The sequence below is a fragment of the Lichenostomus cassidix genome, chromosome 2 (genome assembly GCF_008360975.1).
Source record: "Lichenostomus cassidix isolate B80296 chromosome 2, HeHo_3.0, whole genome shotgun sequence".
NCBI classification, from domain to species: domain Eukaryota; kingdom Metazoa; phylum Chordata; class Aves; order Passeriformes; family Meliphagidae; genus Lichenostomus; species Lichenostomus cassidix.
This window is the reverse complement of record NC_139482.1, coordinates 8,557,103-8,571,201: the sequence shown is the minus strand read 5'-3', so window position 1 is coordinate 8,571,201 and position 14,099 is coordinate 8,557,103. Positions and strand designations below refer to the sequence as shown.

General features: G+C 38.6%; 1 protein-coding gene across 3 annotated transcripts in view; it reads left to right on the top strand.

The window, feature by feature from the left end:
* The window catches only part of PTPRN2 (protein tyrosine phosphatase receptor type N2), a 634,777-nt gene that overhangs the window by 581,122 nt on the left and 39,556 nt on the right, over positions 1–14,099 (top strand). For all 3 annotated transcript variants that reach the window (XM_085050284.1, XM_085050285.1, XM_085050286.1), the window contains one exon: positions 7,409–7,486. In XM_085050284.1, coding sequence (XP_084906410.1) covers positions 7,409–7,486 — 78 coding nt within the window. The remainder of the gene's footprint in view (positions 1–7,408; positions 7,487–14,099) is intronic.

The following is a 14,099-nucleotide window of genomic DNA, read 5'->3' as shown; positions in this document are numbered from 1 at the left end:
TCATAGCATCTCAATGGAAGTGTCAGGATATCCATGTGGAGGGGGGAAAAGGCACTGTGTCCTTGACTTCCATAGGACTGCTGGGATTGGAGTCACTTTTTCTCACCGTTTTTATTCGCATTAATTAGGCACTGAAAAGTTACTACAGGGAAACTGTGAGAAAGAACTTAAGATGGAGAATTAGATCTCACTGCAGTGGGCTGCATATGCCATTACTGGCTCATTTTCCTGGGGAGTATCACTCCCCCAGTTAAATGACTTTGTGTGGGCAAGGCAGCTGACAATTTGCAACAGCATGAAATTACAGGCTGCTTCCTTCCAATGCTGTTGACAATACTTTTTTTCTTAAAAAAAACACCACAACTAAATAGAAACCGTTCCCTGATCTTTGTTTCAGCAGAGTTCAAAAGCTTCATTTCCTTCAACACATGAAAGTGCTTTATTCAAAGAGTTTAAAAAACACACAGAAGCCAAAAAAACACCTTTGGGATGTTTTTGTCTTTGGCTTAGGGTAGAGGGGAAACCAAAACACCTGCATGTTGAGGGATTGCCAGTTTTCATTTCAGAGGACAAGGGTCAGTAGGCACAGATTAGAGTTTTTGGACTGCTTTTAGGTATGTCTGTGATGAGACCAAGCTCTATCTGGCACCAGGATCAGGGGAGCACAGCTGGTTTTCCAAGGAATATGCATCCTGTGTGTAAAGTCATACACAGAGGTCCAGCTCCAGGGTTTCAGTGCTCTGTTTGTGTCTTCAGGACCCAGCTGGTGAGTTATGTTTGGTCAAGCCCTAATCTGATAGAAGAAACTGAGAGGTTTTGTGGGAAGGAGTGGGAGGTGATAACTCGAAGTGAGATATTATATTCTTTTAAGAGCTTGGTTGTAATTCACATGGCAACATCATGATACCAAAGTGGAATTGCAGCATCTGTAGACAGGGCTAAGGCAGGTTCAGTGTTGACAAATACTGGGATTTTACAAAAAAACTGGGCTTCTGCAACCTGCCCAAAATCTGTGTAGGCAGAGCTTAGTTAGCTTTAGCACACAAATTTGGCTGGAGAAGAGCTAAATTCTTGCATGTGTGTATATGGCTGTTGCAATTGTAGTTCTGGATTACAGTGTAACTATTTCTTTAATTACACTGAAGAGAAAAGGATTAGATTAAGTAGTGTTGGAAGTGAAGAAACAGGACTGAGATATCCCACTGAAAAATCTGGGAAGAGGTTTGCTTTATCAGGATGCCCAAAGCTAATGCAAGCAGAGGTTCTCTGCTTCCACAGCTTTAACTCTTGTGTTTTCACAAAGGGTTGTAATCTTGCCTTTCCATCCAGCTTTTAGTAAGGGTATTTCGTTCTGCAGGGTTAGAAGGTATTCATTTTTTGTGGTTTTCCTAGATTCAAGAGCTTTGTTCAATACAACACGTCACACTGATGAACCAAAAATTCTTATGGTTGTCTTTATATCTCTTATAGAAATATTCCTATGCCCAGAAATAAGAGGGTTCACAAGTGTTTCATTAGACTGGGACAAGTGCCCAGTAACTTGCATAGCCAAGAAAAACTGCCAAGAGAAATTCTTGAGTTCCTCTTCTTCATAGTAGGATTAAGACCCCACTGTATGGGGAGAGGTGCCACAGCTGACATTTGTGTGGACCTGCTATTCCAAGGAAAGAGATGCTCCAGTTAGTTACATGAGTTTGTTCCTCCTCAGTTTGTTTCTACTAAGTAGTAGTAATTTTGCTACTTTGAAAGCAATAGACCAAAATGTATGTTTCGTGAAGGTGATGCAGCGGGGAGGTTGATAGGAGGAAATCCCTGCTTTGCAAGCCCATGGTTTGGAAAGATTCCCTGCAAACTGTTGAATTTCAAACCAAATTAAATATCTTCAGATTGGTGTAAACATATTTGTGTAGTGTTTGTATAATGAGGTAGAATATAGGAGTGGTAGAGATATTCACTGTCTGTTCTCCCCACTTCAAATGCCCACTGCAGTACTGTATTGGACATTTGATTCTGCAGTATTTACTGTGGTTATACAGCTAGTGAAGCCAAAGTTGGACATGTGTGCTATTTCTGCTGCTGTTTACTTGAGATCTTTTCTGGCAGCAGGCACACATTTAGTCAGTGTCTTTGTAAGCACACAGTGGATGTGGAGTATCAGTACAAATGCTTCCATTCACTCTCGCAAAATCCTACCATTTCTTTCCTTCAGACTGTTTCAACTGAAATAACCTCAGTGATTATCCTGGCAGTGCAGTGATGCTCTTGGTGCATTTGCTCCTTGCAGTGCCTGGGTGAGGAGTGAGCATTGTGGTGAGCTGGGAGATGGGCATGGATAGCACAGGATCAGGATGGGATGAACTGACTGGAAGAGGCTTTTCCCTCCCCGCCTGTGGGGGCTGTCTGGTGCAGGAAGAGTGTAAAATAAAGTAATTATATCTGAGCTTCAGACAGGGAAGCTGCCAGTCCTGTGCATGTCGCTGGGTATCTCCAGCTTCTGGGTCAGTGGTCCAGTCTCCAGCTGGGGCTCACTCGACCTTCACTGAAGTCTAAATGAGTGCAGCAGCACACCGTAAAAAAAATCCCCGTGCTAGACAATGAGCTGGCCACCTGCCCACATGTTTCTTCCTTTTAAAAAATGCTACCCTCCCCTCAATACCTCAGTACCTCACAACATGATGTGAAAAGTGGGGTTATATTGATGGCCTCACTGCAGCTGGGAATGGGTGAAGAGAATCGGAAAAGATTTAGTCCAAGTTCTTCCCATATGTCTTTAATTTCGCTGTAGCACAAGGCCAGGCAAAATGAGCCCTTAGGATAAATTTGCAGGGTAAAAGTGAGGTAGAAATCTGTTTCCCTCCTCTCTGAAACAACATAAAGTACTATGATAATAACTCTGGTATCGGCAGCTGAATGAAAGGCTTGCAATTACAGCACAAGGAGACCCTGACTGTGCAGAATAAAACTGTGATAATTACTTCTGTCATATTTGTACTTAGTCCTCATTAAATTTCAGGAAAATCATCCAGTAGTAAATAATGTGCAATCTTTGCTTTTAAATGAGAGGTCATGAAAGTAAATGGGAAATTCTGTTTTTCCTCATAGGGTGTCTGAGAGAGAAAAAATCCCATCAACTACATTTAAAAACTCAGTTTGCTTATTATTGAAGACACCAGACTGAGGAATGTCATTAGCATGGCAGTTTGTTCAAATACAGCATACAAATTTCATCACCAAGAATAGACTCTGAAATTCATAATGGCATTGGCAACCAGATTTACTTCTTTCATTCCATTAGGGGCTTTAAAGGAAGGATTTAAAAAATTGTTTTAAATTTTAATTCAAACACGAAGATGAGGACTAATCTACCTTTTTAATTTTAATGCTGAGATGAATGTGATTACAAAGTTCATCTGCATTTGCTGGATGTGCTTTCTTTTACAAAAACAAATATACTTTTGCTACTTTTAGAGATTGTCTATACTTTTGTAATAAATACATGCATAGAAGTAGATTTTGTTGGTGTTGTAAACACATTAAGTCTGGAAACCACACAGAAGCTTGAGTCCATAAAAATTTTTAAGGTGTTAATCAGATTTCAACTTCCTTGCTATCATATTTGGTCAACACTGGATTTCATTCTGATCTCATGATTCAGGAATATTTCAGATGAGCTCAGAGGATTTAGATGAAGGTAAATAAGGTGTGACAGAGACCACATGTCACCCACCATCTTTCTGTGTGGAAAGTAAAGATCTGAAAAACTGAGAGGAAAAGTAAAAGGATGGAATGAATCAGTGTTATCGTTTACATGAAATTTCAAAATACTCATTGATGCCTATTGACACTTTTACTTCAGTTTGCAGTTTTACAAGGCTGCTTAACAAGAATCTATCTACATGTACCACTCTCAAGGATTTACTCCCAAAATGTATTGATTTTTCTGTATTTCCATCAGCATTATCAGTGAAATCATGCAGCAGCACAATCTCTATCTAAAACCTCAACAAAATTCAGCATTCTTCAGGGAATCCTTGCAAAGTCTTAGAATAAGGCAGCTGGATAATGGAAGTCTTGAAGGAAAAACCAAAGATGTAGCTTTTATTCTGTAGTAAAACAAAGGTGGAATCCTTGTCTGATATTAACAAAGGTGCAACCAGTTGTGATAATGTTCTTTCTATATTTTCCTGCTGTAAGGTGTTATAAGTTAACTTAAACTACAAAACCCTGTAGGAATACACAAGTTGTGCCACTAAAGTTTTCTCTAGTTTTTCCTTGCCAAGAAGAAATCTCAGTGATCCTCCTTTTTTCTTCCCACTTGCTTTTGATATTGGTAGTGAGGGAAATCAGCACAATCAATTGCATGGCCAGTTATAGTAATCCTTGATCCCTAATACAAAATCATTGAAAAAATAGATTGAAACATTATCACCAGGCTTGCCTTTGCTGTACTGCAGCAGAAAATGAGAATTCCACCATCGCAGAACAGTTGTAATAATTGCAGCTTTTTCTTTCCAACAATGGCAGTTCGATCCCATTCTGATGTAAGCCTTGTGAACTCAGTGCTTTGATGGGGACATTGAGGGAAGAATCCTGTTCTTTTTGAACAATTGCTATTAGGGTGATTTCTGAAGGTTGTTCTGATGTAAAATGTTAGCAAACAATCAATTTTTGTTTTAATACTTGATTGTATGGAGTCTGGAGTTCTCTATTCTTCTCTGGAGAATAGATTTTCTATTTTATTTTCATGAAGTGAGAAATCTGAGGGATCCTTGAAAGAAGATAATGACTACTGACATAAAAAAAAAAGCCTTTTACTTGATCCTTGATTAGTTAGTTTAAAACCCATTACTGACTTTATTTCTTTATACAAACTTCTGTTAACTGTGATAGATTAAGATGCCCTTGGTGTTCTTGGTGACCTTGAGAGAATAAAAAAGAACGTAGTAAAAACATTCAAGAATTGTCCCCTGCCATCACCTACTCACTTTAAATTGAATGTGACCAGAATAGGGATTTTTCACACTTTCCTTGAAATACGTGGTCTTTTAAACAGTATATGTAATACAAAATTGATGAAACCAGGAATCCCATTTAATTAGTTTAATCTTTGCTCTTATTTTTATTCAGTTAAAGATCATTTAATAGTGTGATAGCATTTTCTGCCATTTTCTATTTGCTCCAAGCAAGAAGAGTTTCTGCTCATAATTGTTTTTTGTGCAACACAATGTGCTTGGAATGTAATAATTGTAATTGTCTTTTGAATTATTGTTAAACTGCTGATATACTTCACCACTCAGTGCTTGTTGTAATGTTTGCCACGTTCCAGCAGCACCTTTGTGACAGAGGTTGATTAATGCCGAAATGCCAAGATTGGCTGATTCCTGATTTATCAGCTGAATGTTGAGAATTATTTCCTCCATGACAGCACTATTTGCATCATCCTTGATTTCTTCTGCCTTTGTTTTCTGTCTACATACAAAAAAAAATTATTTAAGAAGAATTTGAAGTAAATTATTATTTTTCTAAAGTTTGGTGTATTTAGTGTTGGTTACATTTCCGAGCCAAGCTCTTGCCTGTTGGAGAAGTGACATCATTTTCAAGTGGATGCAGCCCACAGCAATTTCCACTGGGAGTAGCACATCCTCCTCGGTGTAGGGCAATTTTTCTAAGTTAAGATTTTTAGTTCCAACATAGGAATCCATTTCACCACAAGTTTAAATCCTGTAGATCTTTGGGATTCAAAACAAACAAATTATTTCACTATAATGGAGAATAAAAAAACCACCCACTTTTAAGTTTGACTTTGCTTGATGACATTTGCTGTTGTTTTCAGCTGTATTTAGTTGTGTCTCAATTCTTACAAACAAAACAAAAAAAATTGCCCTTTTTAAATGTTTCCTACTTTTTTTTCTTAATACTGATTTCTGAAGAAAGCTAGTTTTCCCTGATCTCAAAATACCCACAGTAGTAAATATCCTGCTATCAGAATTGCTTTTGTCAAAAGGCAAAGAAAGCAAGGTTGAAATTTGTTGTGAGCAATTGCTTGTTGTGAAGATTTATTTGCTGATAAGAGAAGCATTCGAATGAAACTTGGAATAAAATGATGGTGTTATAGACATCCTGGTCAAGGCTTTTTATAACTGTGGGTGGTGAATCAGAAGTAAGCTTTTAGCCTAAATGGATTCAGTGACTTCATTTTACCTGTGTTGTGTTGTCACGGAGAATTTTAATATTAAGTCCAGCTTAATAATACATCAGAAAATTAGAAACATAAAAGTGTTCCCTTCCTCTTTGCAACATTCATCATATTGTTGTTCTGTTAGAATAACTTACATCTGTTCTTTTATGGTTCTTCCCTCTTTTATGTTGCACGTAATTATGAGGTGCCTTCTTTTACGCTGACATGTACCATCACTGAAAATTTTGATAGGCTATGAATAAATTCAGGAGATGCCTGTTAATGCAAATGTGACTCACATTCATTCTTATTCAGGTCTTTACTTATAGAACAGAATTGTGTATTGAGACAAATTCTGCCTTCAGCTACATGGGTATAAGTTAACTCTCACCGACTTCAGTGTCACTGAGTCACACCCACACATCTCAGAGCTGAAATGGGTCTCTTTTCTTTATGTTCCAAGTTTTGTCTTGCCCAGTTCAGGGTTAGAATGAGTTTGTTTGTTTCTTAATCCTATCAGCAGATCTTCTTTTTCAGCAGAATGGGTCCTAAGATTTAGAACCAAGAAAACCACCCATCAGTTCGAAAACATTCATTGTAACACACTAATCCTATTTACTCCTGATGGCTTTGTTTCTTAGATTCTTTATTTTTTCTGCTCAGTGAATTTTCTGCTCCTTGAATTAAACGTAATAATTAAGGTCTTTAAGCAGAACTTCCTCCATTGAGGCCAAATCCATGCATTTAGATAAATCAGCTAACCAGAAAAAGCCAGAAACTGAATTTGTTCCCCATTTTTGCTGGTTTTTAGTGACATGTACCCTTGACTGGCATGGTGGAAATGGAGAACATATTTAGATGTGTGGAGCATTCTTAACATTCAGTGTAGAAAAATGTTTCAAATGGCTCCTAGGTTGCTATGAAACCACGAGTACTGATCTCAAATAAATGCCTTTGTCAGCCACCATAAATGATCTTACTCTGCATATTGAGGACATGGGACATTGCTCATCATGTGTGCTGATATTCATCTGGCATCATCAGTCTTTTGGGGGAAACTTCTCCTCTGAGCTTATAAATAGAAACAAAACCCTTTGCTTGCTAAAAGGATGGAGCTACATGACAGTCCTTTAGGAAGTCCCTTGTTCTGCCCTCAAATACTTTCTGTCTCTAGCACTGCAAAGGGATTTTCTTTTAAATAAATCCAGCCTGTGTTCTTCCTTATTCCAGATGGACCATGACCCCCGGAACCCTGCATATATTGCCACCCAGGGTCCTCTCCCTGCTACTGTTGCTGACTTCTGGCAGGTAAGTTAAACATCTCTTTGAATTTATGTCACAAGTTTTCCTGTGCTTCTTGAAATGTAATTTGTATAAAAATATGTTGTGCTTGAGTCACTGTAGGTGGAATAACCTTGATTCAAATGTCTTTTTTAAATCTAGCACATGGATATTCAAGCCATTTGTGTATAAGAAAAGCCCTGCTAAGGAATAGTTGATCTGAAAATTATACTGCAAACTTCAGGCCAAAGCATTCATATTTTAGTGCCAGCTCTCTGTAATTAAATTACTGCCAAGGATCCAGTGATTTTCAGAGGGCCTGACCTTCTGAAGAGCATAGCCAGAATTCATTGTCACTCTCCAGATCAGAAAGGACCTAACACTGAGTGCTATGAATTTTCCCATTGAAACCTGTTCCTCACATGTCCCAGTTCCCCAATATGCTGAAATCCTTAGGCATTCTCCTTACCACAGGCAGTCAGGACCCAGCTGCATAGGTTCAAGTAGGGGCAGGATTTTTCGCAGCATTGGGGCAAATAGAGTCATTTATTAATGGAGTTGTTATGGATGCACAGTTAGGAGCTTACTTTGCATGCAGGTGCTTTGGTGCTAGTGCAGCTCTCAGATTTGGAGCTACACACGTTAGCAGGGAAGATGTTTGTGATGGTGTGATGGATATGTCTGTTAATTCCTTTGGAAGTGTAGAGGTGTGTCTGAAAGTTTACAGAAGCTGCTTGGGGAGGAGACGAAGTAGGGCTTATTATCAGCATGAATATATATTTTTACCTTTTGGTTTGCATTATGATTTAGAAGTTTTTGTTCTGAAGATAGAGAATGTCTATATGACAATTTCAGAAGTGTCATTGGAATCATCTCTTCATCTGCTTGCTTGACCTATTATTAGAGAGCATTGATACCTGTTGAAGAATCATTTCATGTCACAATTTCCTACTTTTTCTGATGAAAAATGAGGACATTTTCAAAAAAATTGTTTAATTTTGGGTGTATGGATATTGAATTTCTCAGTCCAAGATATTTTGGGACTGGTTTCTAGAAGGGCAGAGCAAATGCTTTCTGCTTGAAGTCAGGTGAGCTTTTGGTCTGGATTAAATTTTTTAATAACTTGTGATTTTTGACTTTGCTGTTTGGTAATTAGCCTGAATTGAGAAGACTGATCTATTTTACTTGACACATGGATTCTTTATAACAGGCGTGATACTTGAAGGTGTATTTGTTAAGTTACACATGCAAAATCAAAATCTATGTTAGCTATTCTTTAATGACATTTTATGATTCCTATAGCCCAGGTTTTTAATTGTTTATTTTTGCATACGTGTATATCTACATTGTGTATATTTTGACCTGTAAATGTCCCTTTACATGTTGAAAAATATATATTCTCATTTTTAAATTAGGCATTTTAAAAGCCCATTTTGTGTAAGCATTGCAGAAATCAGAATTAATCATATAAACACAGAATGAAGGATATCTTTTGTTCTTCTCCCCCATCTGTTTGAAAAGTTAGGCAACCTGTTTGCATAGTCAGAGACTAACTCTGAAATATTGTTTCTTTGTCTGTGATCCAATCTTCTTCATTCCAACATCATACTCAAAAGATCTCTTTCTCTACTTTCTTTCCTCTTGCTGTTTTGTGTGGAAGACTCTTCACTTTCCTTCTGCTCTTTTTGCTATTTCTCTTCCCAGTAATCAATCAGTGAAATGGATGAAAACAGAAAGTTCACTCCAGCTCCCCACCACATTTGCTGTAAAAATCCCCACAGAAACCATTTGGGAGTCATGGTTCTGCATCAGTTGGAGTGTGGCTGTGTCCATTTCTGATGTGATGCCCTTTTACTGTTTCTTCTGTTAGATTCCATAGAAAAGGTGGTTTCTGACATTTTGATTATGTCTGTCGCTTCAACATAACAATCTACCTATGCCAGATTGGTCCATTACCCACTTTTCTTAAAATTCATACAGATCAAATTCCAATGTGCCAGTTCCTGTCCCAAGCCTTTTACACAGGCCAGGTTAACAATTGAATGTAATAAACAGGCCAAGAGAGATGAGCTCCTTACAGAACACTGCATCCACAACCGCTGAAATGAAGGAGATCCAATGTACCAGCCAAAAGCCATGGCTTAAAGATGTTGCAGTTTATGCCCAGTTGCAGGAGAAAAGTTCATTTTTATTTTTCACCTAATAGTGCCTATTTTAATGTAAAGCATAGGAAAGTTGAACTTGCTATGGAAAATAGTCTTAACTCCTGTCAGGGCTCAATCCGTTGATATTTACTTGAATGCAGTTTTCTGTAGTTTATGGTGCTTCTATGATGCTACCACCAGGGATTGTTTAAAGATTCAATTATTCATTCCTGATACATCTTCTCAGTAGTTCTCCTCCCTCTCCCTCCTCCACTTAATGCCAGCTGTTGCTGCATTGCATTGCTGTTTTCCCCTTTTTCGTGCTCAGTGAAGCAGTTTTCTGACTGATAGTGAGAAGAATGACTGACTCCAGAGAGATCTGGGACTGTTCTGCTCTTCCTTGTCTAAATGCACAATGTCATGCTTTAGCAAGCCCAACAGAAACTCTTGGAGCTTGGCATCACCTTCCATGGAAATATTTACTAGATGTATTGCTTCTTATTTTTGCAGGCATTTAGCTGCTCAGATTCCTGACAGCCAAGCTGCATGGTGGGCATCAGCCACTTCATTGTGTCTTGGCTGAAATGCTGCCCCAGCAAGAGCCTGTTGGAATTGTTTCCACTCCTGTAGGCATTTCAAGCTGACTTCTAGAAAACTCTTGTCTACAGAGTATTTGTTTTACTTGAAAGTGTAAGGCAACTTTCTTGGCATTTACAACATAGTTGATACCCACAATGAAATGCAGACTGCCTCTGATCTGTCCTACTGTCTACATTTCAAGCTCAAATTCCAGACATAGTTTCTAAACCTGCTTTCTCTTAAGCTTTCATTATATTCTCCCAATCAGTGACTACATCCACAGCAGCAAGCTGTCTGGCCTGCTATGAATGGATTTGGAGGATGTCAAAATACTTTGTAGGTTTTACCAAATAGATAATTTCGTTTTGGGTAATCTTTTTTCCCTAGTTTTACTGGCAGCCCCCTCTAAAACCTGTTATGTTGATCCAGTGCCCAGTATTTTAGTGCAAGTGCTATTAGACACTTAGCAATCACATTCTCATTTACTGTATTCAAGTCGCCCAAATACAAGCAAAGATCATAGTTAGCTTAGTGCCTTCGCCTTCCCAAAGTAGGCAGAACTTTTTCATACAACATTGGTGGTGCTTGGTCCAGGCTCATCTAGTTTAGCTCATCAGTCTATTCTTAGTACAGGTGAGCAGATCCAAGCCTAGTATCACTCTGGGGCTGAAGAGGCAGCAGTTCCATTGATCTCACTAGTGACCACTTCTTGGAAGATTATGGCTTTTTGGTAGGGTGGAAAAGAGCAGACACCATTCTTCAGTCCCATCTAGCTTGCACCACTAGATCTGGCCATTAGTCTTAGAATTTTCTCTACAACTTTCTGGTTTTTTGGGTTTCCATTTTGAACTGAGAGACCAGCTTGATGGAAGTTTTTCCTTCAAAGGCACAATGTTTGAGCTGGAGATGGTCCAACCTCCTGGACACAGATCATTTTCAGATAGTGTTCGAATTTGTATATATTGTTAAAAAAAAAAAAATCAAAAAGATAAAAAAGTCAATAGTTGTACACTGGCATTTCTTATGGCAAAAGGGCTCCATGGTTATCTGTGTCACTCCAGTTTACTTTTCCAGCTCCTTGAGTTCTTGGCATAGCTTCTCTAAGTCAGCAAGTGCCAAGTTAGTTCCAACTTTCCTGGCTTACCTCTTTCTTTGAAAACTTTCTAGCCTGCAGGAGTTGTGTTGTCAGTCATCTCATTGATCTGTTTTGCCACAGGGCTTCCTAATCTGTCTGGATGCTCTGTGTTTGTGGCTCAAGCAGAGATTTCATCTCTGCTTGCTTGTCATCTCTTGGACCACTCTGGAAATTTTCCAGCCACTACCTAAATTAATTTTGAAAAGCCTCCAGCTGATTTAAGTCTTCTTTTAATTTTATCTGGTCTTGTTTTCATCTCTTTTTAGCAATTACTATTTCTGAGAAATACATCCTTCATTGATTCTATTTTTGTTCAGTGGGAATTCCACCTCACCTTTCTCGAAAACTGGATGACTCTCCTCACATGGTATTAATCCATTTTTACCTGAGTGGTTAAACAATTTGTCAGGTCTGTGGGTTGTTTTCTTCTCAGCTGGAAAGAAAATTCATCCTCAGGACAGGGTTTTGCTTTGATAGAGTTCCATTTTATTTACAAAGAAAGAACAGAGTTTTATTTCCTTGAACAAAGACAGAATCAAATTACAGGCAATAACTTCTTTTTGACAAACCTCATTCACCCAGTGTTTTACCCCCAGCCTCTCTTTCAGCTTTTCTTCTACCAGGATCACAATGCCAGTTTGTCGAGCTGTGCTGGTGGTTTCTTTATTCCTTTTACACATTTATGCTGCTTATCAGGATTAATCATCTTGCCTTGATTAATGCTCTCTCTCTGCATTAAGCATATCAGTTTCTAGAGAAGCTCATGGGTCCATATGCTTCACGTTTCTCTTGTTTTTGATGATAACTTCTGTAATTTCAGTTATCAGGCTTCATAAAAGAGTTTGCTTGTTTCTTACATTTATCTTGAATGAAAGGTGATGATTTTGTCCAGCAGCTTCAGTGAGATTTCACTCAGCTCTTTCACATAGCGCTATTAAAATTCAACATCTCTTTGAACATAATTCAAAAGAAAGAGGATGTAGAACATTTCTGATCTATAACAAGTTTTCGCAGCAGGAGTTCCATGTTGTGAATAATTCTGGAGGCATAAAATTTTATTATTTTCAGTATGTGCTGGGTTATAATTCCACGAAATATTTGACATGAAGTACATGTCTTAACTTGCAAAGTATTCTAAGAAGCAAGGGATGATAATATGCAAGAAACTATTTCTAAGAGTTAGGATACTTAGAACCAGCTGTCCTTGCACTGAAAAATTGTTCTTAATTATGCTGGTTTTATAAATTGCATGTCTGCTAAGGTTCGTCATCTCCTAATGGAGATTTCTGTAGGAGGCCATAAATTTTCCCTCTGGAAAATACCCGATATCATGTCTCTTTCATAAATCTACCCACGTTTGCCCTAATTTTCCCCCCTTCTTTTTGGAGGGAAGGGCATTTTACTAAGGTACAGAGCATCTATAACAGTAAATCGTGATATTAAATTAAATGCAGTCCACACTTTTAGTTTAGACCAGAACATTTCAAGGGTTTTGCCTAAATAGGTCTGTACCTCAGGCTAAAGAGATCCCTCAATGCCTTAGTCTGGCAAGGATGATGGAGCAGACACCACTCATCAACAGCACGAGTCAGACACAGGAGCAGGAAGGCAGACTTCAAGTGCTGCCCCTTTGTGGTTAGGCTGCTCCTCTAGGAAGCATCCTACACATCATCCTACACATCATCCTACTCATTCTGAATGAAACCCATGCTTTTCCTTACCCCATCTTTCCTCCACTGTTTGCCAGTACATGAAATAGTCTTGAAACTGGGAATGCTCTTCACCCTTTTTGTTAAAGCTGCACATCTCTTGCTGACAAACAAAAAGAGACCACAGTGGGGTGGAAGTTTGTGCTGTTGTGGTTACAGTGATTGGGGAAACCTTATCTCTGTTTCCTTGATTATTTTTTACTTTTGTTGCAAGACTGTTGAATGTAAAGTGCAGAAGGGGTCCCAAGAGTAAAGTCCATAGCCCTAATATGAGCCAGGGAGTTCAATTGCCATTTGCTTTTCGTTGCCTCAGTCCTGCATTTCTTAATCTAAAAGTACTTTCACTTTTCTCTACTGTTCAGCATCAGTACAAAAACTGACTGTTGGTTTCCTCCCAGATCACAGCAGCATGTTAAGAACTGATTCCTGAGTTGCAGTCTTGTGGACATGATAAATCTTTGCATGTCTCATGAGCAACACTTGGGTTTCTCTTCCAGTTTCGGCATTCAACAAAAGAAATACAAAATACTGTCAGTTGATTGTTTCCTCTGTAAAAAGGGTTAGTCATCAGTGGTCTCCAAGGGCAAATCCCAGTAGCAGGAGACCATGTCCCCATAGCTGAATGAGTCTTCCTGCAAAATCAGTGTTCCAAGCCCATGGGCTGAGTAGGAACAACTGTACCAAACCCTCCTCTGCTCTAATTGCTGGTTGCTGTGCTCCCAGTTCAGCATGTTTTGTGAGTGCTGAAATTAATTTACAGACTAAATTATTCTTCTGCATTTTGTTCTGTGCAGGCCCAGTGCTTTCAAGCAGTTTTGATTCCCAAGTTTTCTTTGCCTGGAATGGGAGTTCCTGCATGTCTAATCAGTTCTCACCTTCAGAAAGAAGAGCAGATGAAAACCAACAGAAAGCAATTCAATGTGTAAAATATGCATATTTTAATTTAATAAAGGAAAAACAGCAAGGGAGACATAGGCACAGAACAGTAGCCCCTAGAGCTCTAGTAACTTGTCAAGCCATGAGAAATAAATATAGCATTAGAAATTCCATAGACGTTCAGTGAAGGAGTCTGC